This window comes from Vulpes lagopus, chromosome 2 (assembly GCF_018345385.1).
Source record: "Vulpes lagopus strain Blue_001 chromosome 2, ASM1834538v1, whole genome shotgun sequence".
NCBI classification, from domain to species: domain Eukaryota; kingdom Metazoa; phylum Chordata; class Mammalia; order Carnivora; family Canidae; genus Vulpes; species Vulpes lagopus.
This window is the reverse complement of record NC_054825.1, coordinates 97,529,081-97,542,952: the sequence shown is the minus strand read 5'-3', so window position 1 is coordinate 97,542,952 and position 13,872 is coordinate 97,529,081. Positions and strand designations below refer to the sequence as shown.

The 13,872-nt window shown below is 41.8% G+C and overlaps 1 protein-coding gene across 1 annotated transcript in view; it reads left to right on the top strand.

The window, feature by feature from the left end:
* The first annotated feature begins 36 nt into the window (after positions 1–36).
* Positions 37–13,872, top strand: part of KATNA1 (katanin catalytic subunit A1) — a 46,516-nt gene continuing 32,680 nt past the window's right edge. Inside the window, exons 1-3 of the mRNA XM_041744132.1 lie at positions 37–307; positions 10,943–11,117; positions 13,108–13,265. Coding sequence (XP_041600066.1) covers positions 10,956–11,117; positions 13,108–13,265 — 320 coding nt within the window. The 5' untranslated portion in view covers positions 37–307; positions 10,943–10,955. The remainder of the gene's footprint in view (positions 308–10,942; positions 11,118–13,107; positions 13,266–13,872) is intronic.

The window sequence follows — 13,872 nt, the reverse complement described above, 5'->3', positions numbered from 1 at the left end:
CCCCCCTCCCCGCCTGGCGCCCGGCGCGCGCACGCCGCCCGGCGTCCTCGCTCCCGGGGCGTCGCCTCGCGAGCGCTGGAGCCGCCGAGGCCGCCCCCAGCACCGGAAGTGACCCTGGCGGGTTTGCCTTCAAATTCTCGGCGAGCTGCGGCGGCGCCGGGGCTGGTGGCGGTTGGACATCGCCGTCCTGGGGCGGTGAGCACGGAGCAGAGTGGTTGGGGCTGCGCGGGGCCCGGCCTCCTCGCCGCCCTGAGCCCCGCACGGCCCTTCCCGTGGGCGGTTTCCCACGGAGCCTCGGCGGCCGCAGGTGAGTGTTCACCCCCGACCCCCCGGGCCCGCTCGGCGAGGGGCTCGGGCGGCGACGAGCCCGCCTCGCATCCTCCCCTGAGCCTGCCCTGAGCCTGCCCTTGGCTGCGCCGGGGTCTTCGGTCCTTGCTGTTGTCGCTGACACCTGTGGCTCAGGTGACGCGTCCCCTACCTGAGGAATGCTGTCCAGCCTGGGATTCGGGGGGCCCCTGGCGCTCCCCTCCTAGGCCTGTGTCTTCGGAGGACTCTCTCATCGGAAAAAAACGTCTTTCTTTATTCCTTCGCTTTTTTTTTTTTTTTTTTTTTGAGCGGCTGTCTCCCGAATCTGTCCACGCCCCCGCCCCAAACCCTCACCCCCCGGAAAAACCTTGAAAACCTTGACAGCGGGATGCAACTTCTCTTACATTTTGTTAGATAGGAGTGATATTGTTGAGGATGCGCTTTATTCTGGCGCCCCGCGTCCTCTGGGGGCTTTTGACCCTTTTGGTGCAGAGTTGGTACCTTTTGGAAAACGTATCCCTCGAAACATTTGTTTCATATCGTATATTATAGGGTGACGAAGTTGGAGATAAACGTGGATCCTTAGGTGCCCCCTACAGTGGATAGTCTCAGCCTTATTTAACCAAAAATAATACTCTCCTTTAACTGCGAAGTGCTGTTTTATATCAGTTACTGAATTTCCAACAGCACAATTTTGCATCCTTTTCTCTTGAAAGCGTTGCATTCTGTGTTTCTCTTTGAAATCCTACCTTCAGTTACTGCTAAAAACATTCCCAATGTTTTAGAATCTCTGCCGCAACGATAGAAAAACCACCGTGTCAAGAAAGATTCTCGTAAAGTTCACAGGCTTCTAAATGTCTCAATGTGTAGCCGCATGGTCTTTTCCAAAGGAGATGATTTTTGTAATCAGGGAGTCCTCACACAGAAATAACTGCAGAACTCTATTTTGTATTTCTGTTAACTTGTGGCCTGTATCATGCCTTAAAAAAAAATTTAAAAAAAAAATTTTTTTTTTTTTTAAAAAGCAGTGCTGATCAGTTTCCAACATTCCTAAACCGTGGAAAGCTATGTAAAGCTCCTCTAGGGCATTGGTTATTCAAGAAGCTTTTACACTTTACAGATTCAGTACTCAGCATACTATACAATGGATTCTGCATCTTATTTTGAAACTGATGTCATAGTTTGACCAATACTAAGGATTTGGGAATCTTGTAGAATTCACTGTACTAACAACATTGTTGAATTTCTTTCTTTCTTTCTTTCTTTTTTTTTTTTTAAAGATTTTATTTATTCATGAGAGACAGAGAGAGAGAGGCAGAGACATAGGCAGAGGGAGAAGCAGGCCCTCCCTCTAGGAACTGAATGCAGTACTCGATCCCAGCACCCAGGAATCACAACCTGAGCTAAAGGCAGATGTTCCACCACGGAGCCACCCAGGTGTCCCGACATTGTTGAATATATGTTTGCAACAATGGTTTAGGTTTTTATTTTTGGCTATGTGATTGGTAAAAAAAAAAAAGATAGTGTATCGAATCAGTAAAATCAATATTGATGACATGATAAATAAATTTGCTTATAGTGTTTATTGCTATGGCTTGAATATGGCTTTTATTTTCATTTTTTTAAGATTTTATTTATTTATTTGAAAGACAGCACAAGCAGGGGGAAGTGGCAGAGGGAGAGGGAGAAGCAGGCTCCACTCTGACCAGGGAGCCCGATGCAGGGCTTCATCTTAGGACTCTGGGACATGACCTGAGCCACCCAGGTGCCCCTGAATATGGCTTTTAAATTACATCTTAATTGTTATATTGACTTATTTTGTTTTGTTCAGGGTAAACTGAGAGGTTATCAAATACATATTTATGTATTCTTTTTTTCCTGAGCAAGCACACTTTGATAACTTTCTTGTTCTTCTTGAGTATTTATCATATGGTGATTATAAAGGTAGGAAAAATGTAGGCCATGCTATAATTAGTCATGGATCACTCATTTATTGTATATATTTATAATTGTTAGTGACTAAGTTAGCATTATGGTTATTTTCATATCTCAGAGATGAACTTTCTGAACATTGCTTAATAGTATTGTCACTTTTAAGGTTACATACACTTGATTTACTGAAATTCCTTCAAGAAAATCTATGAATGAGGTTCATTTGTTTTTGTTTTAGGACATCAGTTTTACAGATAAATATTTTCAACATAGGTGTTGGTTTTTGTAGCCTGTGCTTAATAATATGCTATGCTTCTTTACTCCTCCTAAGTGAAGCAAATACACCTAGAATAGATCAAATGATGTTCTATTAAACTTCAAGGATATAAAGGTTTAAGTCTTATTTTTGTTTTCAGTGCAATTCCTTGGAACTGAGTAGTTACCCAGTTAATATTTCCTGAGTGAGTGACCTATGCACATTACAGTAAAAACTGGAATATTAGTGGAACCCAGCCTGACTCCCTAAAATATTAAATGGATATGATATTCTTAGGTGTGGAATAGGAAAGGCCTCATATTTTTTTTGGGGGGGGGGGGAGAGTAGGAATCTCAGAACCTCAGATGTTTGGATCTATTGCCTATTCTTTTTCCATCATCTCTTTAATCACTTCTTTTCCATAATCCTGGAGAAGAAAAAGACACTCTAAGTCTCTTTGGAGATACCATACCACAGCAGATATTACCTTTTTAAAAAAAAAAAAAATTTATTTATTCATGAGAGAGACACAGAGAGAGAGAGAGGGGCAGAGACATAGGCAGAAGGCAATACAGGCTCCCTGCAGGGAGCCTGACACAGGACTCGATTCCTGGACTCTGGGATCATGACCTGAGTTGAAGGCAGACACTCAACCACTGAGCTACCCAGACGTCCCAGATATTAAGTTTACTAGAAATTTTGCTGTAGTATTTTTTATTGTCTAAAATTTTTTTGTAGGATTATATTTATTTATTCATGAGAGACACAGAGAGGCAGAGACACAGGTGGAAAGAGAAGCAGGCTCCCTGCGGGGAGCCCGAGATGGGACTCAATCCTAGGGCCCCAGGATCACAACCTGAGCCAAAGGCAGACACTCAACCCCTTGCTACCCAGGTGGCCCTGTTATCTAAAATTTTTGACTCTGTTACTTGAAGTAAAATTTCATGTTGCACCTTACTTAGTTTAAATAAATTGATTAGTCATTAGCAAAAACAAATATACAAACCACATAAGCAAAAGGTTGGTTCTGATAGGATAATGTAAAGGAGAAGCTTGCTGTGAGATAAAGTAGGCATCACCTATAGTTATTTTTCTCTTTGTCTCTAATAAAAAAAAAATCTGAGTTTTGGACAATCTCATTTTTGTAAGTGTTATTCCATTCATTGAACCAGTAGATACTCTTTACTGTTCATGGTGGCTAAAATTTGGTCTATAGGCTTTTTCCAAATATTCATTTCTTCAAAAATTGCAGATATTGGGAGTATCTGGGTGGCTCAGTTGGTTAAGGCTCTGCCTTTGGCTCAGGTCAACTCCCAGAGATCAGCCCTGCATTGGGCTCCTTGCTCAGCGGGGAGTCTGCTTCTCCCTCTCCCTCTGCCTGCTGCTCCCCTGCTTATGCTCTCTCTCTCTGTCAAATAAATTATTTTTAAAAAAACTGCTAGATGTTGTGCCAGATATTTCTGTGTCTGTTGTAGTTTTAGGTATGATATTCTTGAAAAATTGGAGAGTCTTATAAATTTGCAGTGTTGATATTCATTTGAGAAGAAGGCTATCTGAGAGACTACTAGAAGAATAGGAAACTTTATTTTTGTCTCACATATAATCAACTAAGGGTATTTTGATACTATTTTTAGTGAACACTTTGTTTCTTTGATAAGCAGAATTTTTTCAGGTCATTTTTAAGATTGCCTTGGATTGACTTTATATTTCTTTTTGTTAGAAAATGTCAACTCATTGGATGCTAAGGAATTTTATCTGACTAGAAAGAAGTATTCATAACACACAACCTTCAAAAAAGACCTGGAGTGAATTCTGAGTTTCGGGACATTGAATCATGACCCTTACAAAAAAAGTAGAGGGAACACCCATATATCAGTAACAACCTGATTTAGATTTTTTTTTTTTTTTTTTTTTTTTTTTTTAGTAGGAGGATAGGAAGAAAGATCTGGAGGGAGTCAGTTAAGGAAAAAAGGGAGAGAGGGAAAAGGCATAAGAGTTTTGGGTTTTTTAAAAAAGATATTATTTATTTACTCATGAGAGATAGAGAGAGGCAGAGACAGGCAGTGGGAGTAGCAGGCTGCCCACAGGGAGCCAGATGCAGGACTTGATCCTAGGACCCTAGGATCATGACCTGAATCAAAGGCAGATGTTCAACCACTGAGCTACCCAGGTGTCCCGGCAGAAGAGTCTTGAGAGCCAGGCTCATCTAGATCCACTGTATACTGGCAGCACCTGGCCCCAGCTATACTCTTCTAACATTGTTTCCCAGACTATGTGTCACTATGGGGCATTTATAGCCTCAGGGCAGAAGCAGTCAGACAGTTCTGATAGGGATGAGTTGAAGATCAAGGAATGTGAGAGTGCTGAGGGTCAGGAACTAGACAAAGATAAGAAATCTTAGTAGTTCAAACAAAAACCTGGCAGTATTCATTTATTCAAAGATTGACTGAATATTTGCTGTGTGCCAAACATGGTTCTAGGTGCTGGGGGTATATCAGTAAATAACAGAGAGCCATGCTTCCTGGCTGTGGAGCTTTTATTAAGATGGAATATTATCAGTGGTGATGACTCTGTGGAATCACTATTTAGGTCATGGGTTTTTTTTCCCCCCCTCTTCTTTGGACCTCACATGCTCAATCTTGAGTTACTTACAGACCTTAGTTTATATCTGTATTGCTTCATAACCAATTACTCCAAAACTTAGTGGCTTGAAACAACAAACATTTATCTCAATTTCTTTGGTCAGGTTGTGGACATGGCATAGCTGGGTGCGTAGGATTCAGGGTCTGTCAAGCACTATAATCAAGGTATCAGTTGGGGCTGCAGTCATCTGAGGACTCAACTGAGGAAGGATCAGCTTCCAGGCTCCTTCCCATGATTGTAGCAGGATTCAGCTCCTCTGGACTACTGGACTGAGGGCCTCAGTTCCTCACTGGCTGTTGGCCTGGAGCCTCCTATGTGAGCCTCTGCACAGGGCAGCTTAGAGAGGGCCAGCAAGAGGCAGTGAGTGAGGTGGAAGTCACAGTCTAATCTCAGAAATGACTTTCCATTTTTGCATATTCAGTTTGTTACAAGCTCACATTCAAATGAAGGTAATTTCACAGGGGTATGGAAACAAGAGGGCAAAGGCGACTGAGAGCCATCTTAGAGGCTATCTGTGATTGTATTTTGATGAAAGACCCTTCTTTTGTAGTATTTGTTTCTTCCTTACCCTTCATTCTCTTTGCTCATATTTCTGTATCTAAACCCTCTGGCAAGAGGGAGAAGTAGGCTTTTGGCAGGGAGCTTGATGTGGGACTCGATCCCAGGACCCCGGGATCACGATCTGAGCCAAAGGCAGATGCTCAACCACTGAGCCACCCAGGTGTCCCCAGCATATGTATTTTGAATTTATAAAATGGTATTGTGATGTAGGTCTTGTTCTGTGTCTAAGGTTTTTTTCTTCTACTTTTGTAAGATTTATTCATTTATCCTTTTTTTTTTTTTTTTTTTTTTTAATTTATGATAGTCACAGAGAGAGAGAGGCAGAGACACAGGGAGAGGGAGAAGCAGGCTCCATGCACCGGGAGCCCGATGTGGGATTCGATCCCAGGTCTCCAGGATCGTGCCCCAGGCCAAAGGCAGGCGCCAAACCGCTGCACCACCCAGGGATCCCTATTCATTTATCCTAGAGAGGGTGGGGAGGGGCAAAGGAGAGAGAGGATCCCAAGGACTCCGCACTGAGCGCAGAGCCCTATGCTGGGCTCAGCCCCATGACCCCCAGATCACCATCTGAGCTGAAACCAAGGCAGATGCTCAATAGACTGAGCCACCCAGGTGCCCCTCTGGTAAATCTTGATCAGAGAGAGTGTGTGTGTGCTTTGAAACATTGTTAGCTTTTATTTTGGATTTCCACATCTATGTTCATAAGCAAAATGGACTTTATGTTGTTCTTACTCAATTTTGAAATGGAGATGAGCCTAGCCTCTTAAAAAGAGTTGGTCAGTTTTTCCCTTGTTTTCTCAGTCAACTTTTATGTGATTAGAATTACTTTCTGTTTAGAAGGTAGGGAACACCTTGGGCAGCCCAGGTGGCTCAGCGGTTTAGCTCCGCCTTTGGCCCAGTGTGTGATCCTGGAGACCCGGGATCAAGTCACATGTTGGGCTCCCTGCATGGAGCCTGCTTCTCCCTCTGCCTGTGTCTCTGCCTCTCTCTCTCTCTCTCTCTGTCTCTCATGAATAAATAAATAAAATCTTAAAAAATAAAAAGAAAGAAAAACCTTCATATAAAAAATACTTTGGACCTGAAGCTTTTTATAGGTAGAGGTCTTTCATTAAGACTTCATTTTCTAGGAAATAAGAGAAGAAAAAATTTTAAAGGACAAAAGAATTTCATTTTCTTTCAGATCTCTTTAGCTCTTCTTCATTTTTGTATTTTGTTTATTGTATATTCTTTTTTCTTTTCCTTTATCAGTTTTGCCAAGATTTGTTTCTCAATTTTTTTTTAAATTTTTATTTATGATAGTCACACAGAGAGAGAGAGAGAGAGAGAGAGAGAGAGAGAGAGAGAGGCAGAGACACAGGCAGAGGGAGAAGCAGGCTCCATGCACCGGGAGCCCGACGTGGAATTCGATCCCGGGTCTCCAGGATCGCACCCTGGGCCAAAGGCAGGTGCCAAACCGCTGTACCACCCAGGGATCCCTGTTTCTCAATTTTTAAATGACCCATAGTTTTATTTTTTTTAAGTTTTTTTTCAGTGCTTTTGGGTTTTCTCTTTTCTTTTTTATTTTTTTAATAAGATTTTGTTTGTAAATAATCTTCACACCCAACATGGGGCTTGAACTCACAACCCCCTGAGATCTAGTCACATGGTCCACCAACTGAACCATCCAGGTGCCCTTTCATTTTAATTTAAATTTGGCCCTTTATCTTCTTTCTTACACTTTTCAGTCTGTTAGCCTTCTTCTAGCTTCCCAAATTGACAGCTTATTTCAGTTTTGTTCACTCTTTCTTGTGGTGGGGTGTGGTGAGTCTCTGTAGTCATTCAACCATCATCATTTCCTGATGTCCCAATTGCGTGCTTGTCCCAGTCCTGGTATAAGGGATTCTAATTCTGGGAACTGATTTTCCTAAGAACTGTCTTTTTTTTTTTTTTAAGATTTTATTTATTTATTCATGAGAGAGAGAGAGAGAGCAGCAGGCTCCATGCAGGGAGCCTGAGGTGGGACTTGATCCCAGGACTCCAGGATCACGCCCTAGGCTGAAGGCAGGTGCTAAACTGTGGAACCACCCGGGAATCCCCAGAACTGTCTTTTTCAGTTGTTCCCACCTAGCCTAACCTGAGTGGAAGAGTGGCAGCAGGGGACCACTCACAAGAACTGGCCTGTTGACCTCTATTTTTATTAGCTCTCCCACTGTGTCCAGGCTAGGGTTTGCTATGATGTACCCTGCTGTCTCCATCAGGGACTGTGCTTGCACTGCTGCTTCACTGTCCTACAGTGGCAAGTGTGGGTGGGGTGAGCAAGGATGGGCCAGTCCAATAGACCTCAGAAAGGGCATAATTAGCAAACTAACCTGGCCCTGTTCCCCTCTGAGCTGCCTTGTACTTTTTCACATACCAAGATCCCAATCACCATCTGTTATTTCAGTGTTTTCCTGAATTTTATATCCAGTTTGAGGATCCATCAACCTTAAATGAAGTAACTGTGGCTCTTATAGGCTGGGTTTTTGGGAAGGGGGCCAGTCGCTATCTTGGCTTCCTGGCTTGCCTTGTACTTAGGAATTAAACCTGATACTGAGATTTAAGATGTTTGGGTTTAAAGATCATAATAAATATACATGATACATATTAATCAAGCCTAACTGGGTAGAGGTGCAGCAGTTGTACCTTTAGCTGGATAGAGAATGAAAACTGCCAAAGAATGGAAGACTGGCAGAGAATGGAAGCCTGAGGCCCTTGGTCTGATTTTGACATCTCTTGCTTTTCCATCAAGGTTGTGATCCTATCTTCCTCTAATCTCTGTCCTAAGGAGTACAGTACACTCCCTTTTCTGCTCTGGTATAGATAGCAGTGCTGCTTTGTAACTCTTCTGCTCACCAACATTTCCCATTAATCTTGCTTTATACAATCCTCTAATACTGGGCTGTGTGAATATGATTACCTTCTCTTGTCTATTTGGTAGAAAATCTTCTTGGTCCTGTGTGTAACACATAGTGTTAGATATTTCTGCGTGGCCTGCCATCATTCCTTGCTCTGTACGAGCTGAACAATCTACATTAAATTAAACTCAAGAAGTTTCCTTGACATGCTTTTTTTTAAATTTTATTTATTCATTCATGAGAGACACAGGCAGACACAGGCAGAGGGAGAAGCAGGCTCCATGCAGAGAGCCTGTTGTGGGACTCGATCCGGAACTCCAGGATCATGCCCTGAGCCAAGGGCAGGGGCAAACACTCAACCAGTGAGCCACCCAGGCATCCCTCCTTGGCATGCTTTTTCACAGAAAACCCCATTCCTAAATAAAGAATTTAAATAATAAAGAACATAAGAGACATAGTGGTCTCTATCAGACTTAACTCTGTTGCATCACTTGACCTTAACCATAGGTGAGGTGGGGGAGGGAGGTGCCAAAAGCCATAGTTTTAGGAAACTCTTCTGGCTAGGTTAAATTAAAGGTAGATAGAGAGGTCCCCACCTTGAAGATATCTCTGTTCATCTATGAAATATATTTATTTGAATATCCCACTGACACAGAAAAGGAGTCAGAAAAAAATGATCTTATTTCCTTCATCTGTCCTCAGCTTTCCTATGATCTTTCACAACTCCTTCATTTTTTTTCTAATTCCACAGCTTTGAAACTTCATTCATTTTAAATCTGAGCATTTCTTTCACCATGTGTTTCAAATTTCTTTTCAGGGATCCCTGGGTGGCGCAGTGGTTTGGCGCCTGCCTTTGGCCCAGGGCGCGATCCTGGAGACCCGGGATCGAATCCCACGTCGGGCTCCCGGTGCATGGAGCCTGCTTCTTCCTCTGCCTGTGTCTCTGCCTCTCTCTCTCTCTCTCTCTCTGTGACTATCATAAATAAATAAAAAAAACAAAAAAAAACAAAAAAACAAATTTCTTTTCATACTACTTTGTTTTGTTTTAAAGATTTTATTTATTTGAGAGAGAGAGCACAAGTGGGGTGGAGGGGCAGAGGGAGAGGGAAAAGTAGGCTCCCCGCTGAGCAGGGAGCCTACATGAGGCTCAATCCCAGGACCCTGGGATCATGACCTGAGCTGAAGTCAGATGCTTAACTGACTGAGCCACCCAGACACCCCAGATTTCTTTTTATTTTGAAAGCCACAAACTCTAACTTATTGCCCTCTCAAAAGTATGCAGATCTTTCAGACTTTCAACTACCTCTTGCTATGTATTGTTAATAAATAATGGTAATTGTCAACATCAACAAAGCCAACACTTTTCAAGTGCCTACTTTTTTTTTTTAAGATTTTGTTTTTATTTATTCATGAGAGAGAGTGAGGCAGAGACAAGGCAGAGGGAGAAGAAGCAGGCTCCATGCAGGGATGTGGGACTTGATCCTGGGACTCCCGAGATCATACTCTAAGGTGAAGGCAGACACTCAACCAGTGAGCCACCCAGGTGTCCCAAGTGCCTACTTCTGATGCTTTGTATCCTCATTCATATATTCATATCCTACTAATACAGAGATTGTGCTTGGTTCTCAAATATAGAAAGTTCCAGGAAAGATGCAATTAGCGTTTATTGACATGCTATTATTATTTACCAAGTAGTATGCTGGATACTTTAAGTAGTCATTTATTCCTTACTGTGCAAGTCTTGGAAGTAGTACTGTCTCAGTTTTACGTATTTAAAAAGCGAAGCGTAGAAAAGTTAAGGGACTTGACCACAGTGGCAGAATTAGAATTCTAACCAAGAATTTTCTAACTTCAAAACATATACTTTCTACTTTTCCACGCTACCTTCCAATAACTATATCTGACATTGTGCATTTGTTCACAGATGTTCAGTAAGACTTGTGTGTCATGCACTGAGGATACAATCTCACATCTTTCAGATGTAAATCCTGCTCTCCTAGAGATAAGACACATATATGAGTAACTATAATTCAGAGTAGACAGCTGTCTTGAGTAAAAGGCCCTGGTAAAGCGCCAAGGGGCTTTAGAAGGAGGAGAGTTTATTTCAAACTGAAAAGTTCAGAGACTAGACATGCTGGGAGGACTGCCCTCTGAGCTGGACTTTGACATATCAGTGGGGCTTGCCTGTGTGAACCAAGAAATTTCTTTGAAGGAGAAAGAGCATGAGCAAATACAGAGATGGAAAGTACACTGTACGTGATGGTGAGCTTCTTGAAGGAGTCCTGGAAAGTATACTTTAGAAAAACTCTTTGTATACTTATTTTTAGGAGACATATAATATGAAAATGTTTCTTTTTCTTTTTTTTTTAAGCTTACAATTGAGCATGAGTCTTCTTATGATTAGTGAGAACGTGAAATTGGCCCGTGAGTATGCACTATTGGGAAACTATGACTCCGCAATGGTATATTATCAGGGAGTTCTTGACCAGATGAACAAGTATCTGTATTCAGTCAAAGACACCTATCTCCAGCAGAAATGGCAACAGGTGAGAATTATGGCTGCTGTGTGTTTTAATGGTTTAAAGATTCAGAAGACTTAAAGAGATTGTTGGTACTTTTTGAAGTTACACATGAAGAGTGTATGGTTTGTTACATGGATTTGTATATAATGTTACTTGAAATTTGATTTATTATATTAGTAATAGTTCATATTCACCATCATCAGTATTGTGAGTTCTACTCAGTTACAGTTTTTGAAATCTAATAGATTAAAAAAAAGTAATGGTTTTGACTTTTTTTTTTTTTTTAAGATTTTATTTATTCATGAGACACACACACACAGAGAAAGAGAGAGAGAGAGACACAGGCAGAGGGAGAAGCAGGCTCCATGCAGGGAGCCCGATGTGGGACTCGATCCCAGGACTCCGGGATCAAGCCCTGAGCTGAAGCCAGACGCTTAACTGCTGCGCCACGCAGGCGTTCCTTGACGTTTTTTCTAATCCCATTTTTTACCTGGTATAATTAGGATTGACTTTATTAAGCCATTGTTGAAACTGCAGATTATACCTGAATCTCTCATGGCTATAAAATATTCTCTGCAGAATATTCTAAAGAAGACTATATTTGAATCCCATTTGAGGAATGTTAGTCACTGAGGACCAATAGGAATTTACAGATGGAAAGTGTAGAAGTTTTAAGTTCCTTTGAAGGTGGCATTTCTTTTTTTCTTTTTTTTAATAACTAAGCAGTTTATTTTTTTTTAAACATTTTATTTTATTTATTCATAGAGAGAGAGAGAGAGAGAGGCAGAGACACAGGCAGAGGGAGAAGCAGGCACCACACAGAGAGCTTGATGTGGGACTCAGTCCGGGGTCTCCAGGATCACGCCCTGGGCTGCAGGCGGCACTAAACCGCTGCGCCACTGGGGCTGCCCTGAAGGTGGCATTTCTAACAAGGGTCAGCTACATCAAAGAAGAAAGAATTATTACAGGATTTAATAGTCTTTTTGAATGGGTCTTCTCAGTAGAATGTTATCCCTCAGATTCTTCTAAACTACTTTTTTGATAGTATTCCATTTTTGTACTTAATTTCTTTAAAATGGAGAAATATCCTACCTCGTTGAACTTAAAACTTTTTCCCTAAATCTGCTTCTGCATATCCCTTACATTACCATAAGAGGAAAATATTTTATTTCATAAAGAGTCTTAAGTTTGTCCCTGAAAGACTTATGTTCATAGGCTGGAGATGTTTCTTTTTTTTCTAAGTAGACTTCACAGCCAGCATGGAGCCCAAGGTGGGGATTGAACTCACAACCCTGACATCAAGACTTGAGCTGAGATCAAGAGTTGGACACTTAACCAACTGAGCCACTCAGGTGCCCTTGTAGACTAGAGACTTTTATCTTAAAAGTCTAAGCTTTTTTTTCTTTTTTTTAAAGATTTTATTTATTTATTCATAAGAAACAGAGAGAGAGAGAGGCACAGACAAAGGCAGAAGCAGGCTCCATGCAAGAAGTCTGACGTGGAACTTGATCCCGGGTTTCCAGGATCACACCCTGGGCTGAAGGCGGCGCTAAACCGCTAAGCCACCTGAGCTGCCCTAGATTTTTTATTTGAGTAAGGGGCAGGGGAGAGAGAGACAGAGGGAGAGAGGATCTCAGGCAGACTCCCTGCTGAGCACAGTCTGTGCTCCCACAGAGTGGGGCTCTATCTCACAGCCCTGAGATCATGACCTGAGCCAAAATCAAAAGCCTGACACTCAAGAACCTGACATTCAACTAAGCCACTTAGGTGCTCCTATTTATTTATTTTTAAAGAGAGAGAACACATATGAGCTGGGGGAGGGGCTTTGGGAGAGGGGAAGCAAATTCCTTGCTGAGCACAGAGCCCAAAACAAGGCGCGATCCCACAGCCAATCCCACAACCACGTGATTGTGACCCAAGCCAAAATCAAAAGTAGGACACTTATAACCAACTGAGCCATCCAAGCGCCCTGGTTATAGATATTTAAAGAGCCATATTCTCCCTTTAAAACCAGGTTTGGCAGGAAATAAATGTGGAAGCTAAACATGTTAAAGATATCATGAAAACACTGGAGAGCTTTAAACTAGACAACACTCCACTGAAAGCTGCACAGCATGAGCTTCCAGCTTCTGAGGGGGAAGTCTGGTCCTTGCCTGTACCTGTTGAACGAAGGTAAGTGGAGACCTTCTAAGAAACAAATTAGCCCAGGAAACTAATAGCATTGGCTATATCTAGGGAAGCTGGGTAGCCAAGAGACAGGAACGGGAGAGGATTTTTTTACTGAATGCCTTTTAGAACTCTTATGTTGTATATCATGTAACTATGACCTGTATTGATAAATTAAACTTAGGAGGAAATATGCCAAAAATGCTTTTGTGAATGAGCTTATACTAATGGAGACAACATTATCTTATGGAAATAACTGGGAATTGAAATATCTGGCTCTCATTCTATCTTTGCCACCTTCTGTAGCTTTGGGAAAAACCTATAACCTTTCTAGGCGTCAGATTTTTCTTAGGTAAAGTGAAGGAGTTACAACAAAACACTGGTTCTCAAACAGCTATCACAGAATACTGCTATTCATGAAAATTATTAAAATGAAAAATAATGTGGCTTTTTAATTCACAGGATAAAAAGGATAAAATGTTCTCTATTTTAGGTTTTTCTTTGGCATTTTCCCTCAAGCTTTCTATCCTTGGAGCTGGCATATGTACAGTTAGTGAAAGTGATATTTACTGAAATGGTCTGCATAGCCGGTCATGCTTAGTTTCACTCCATT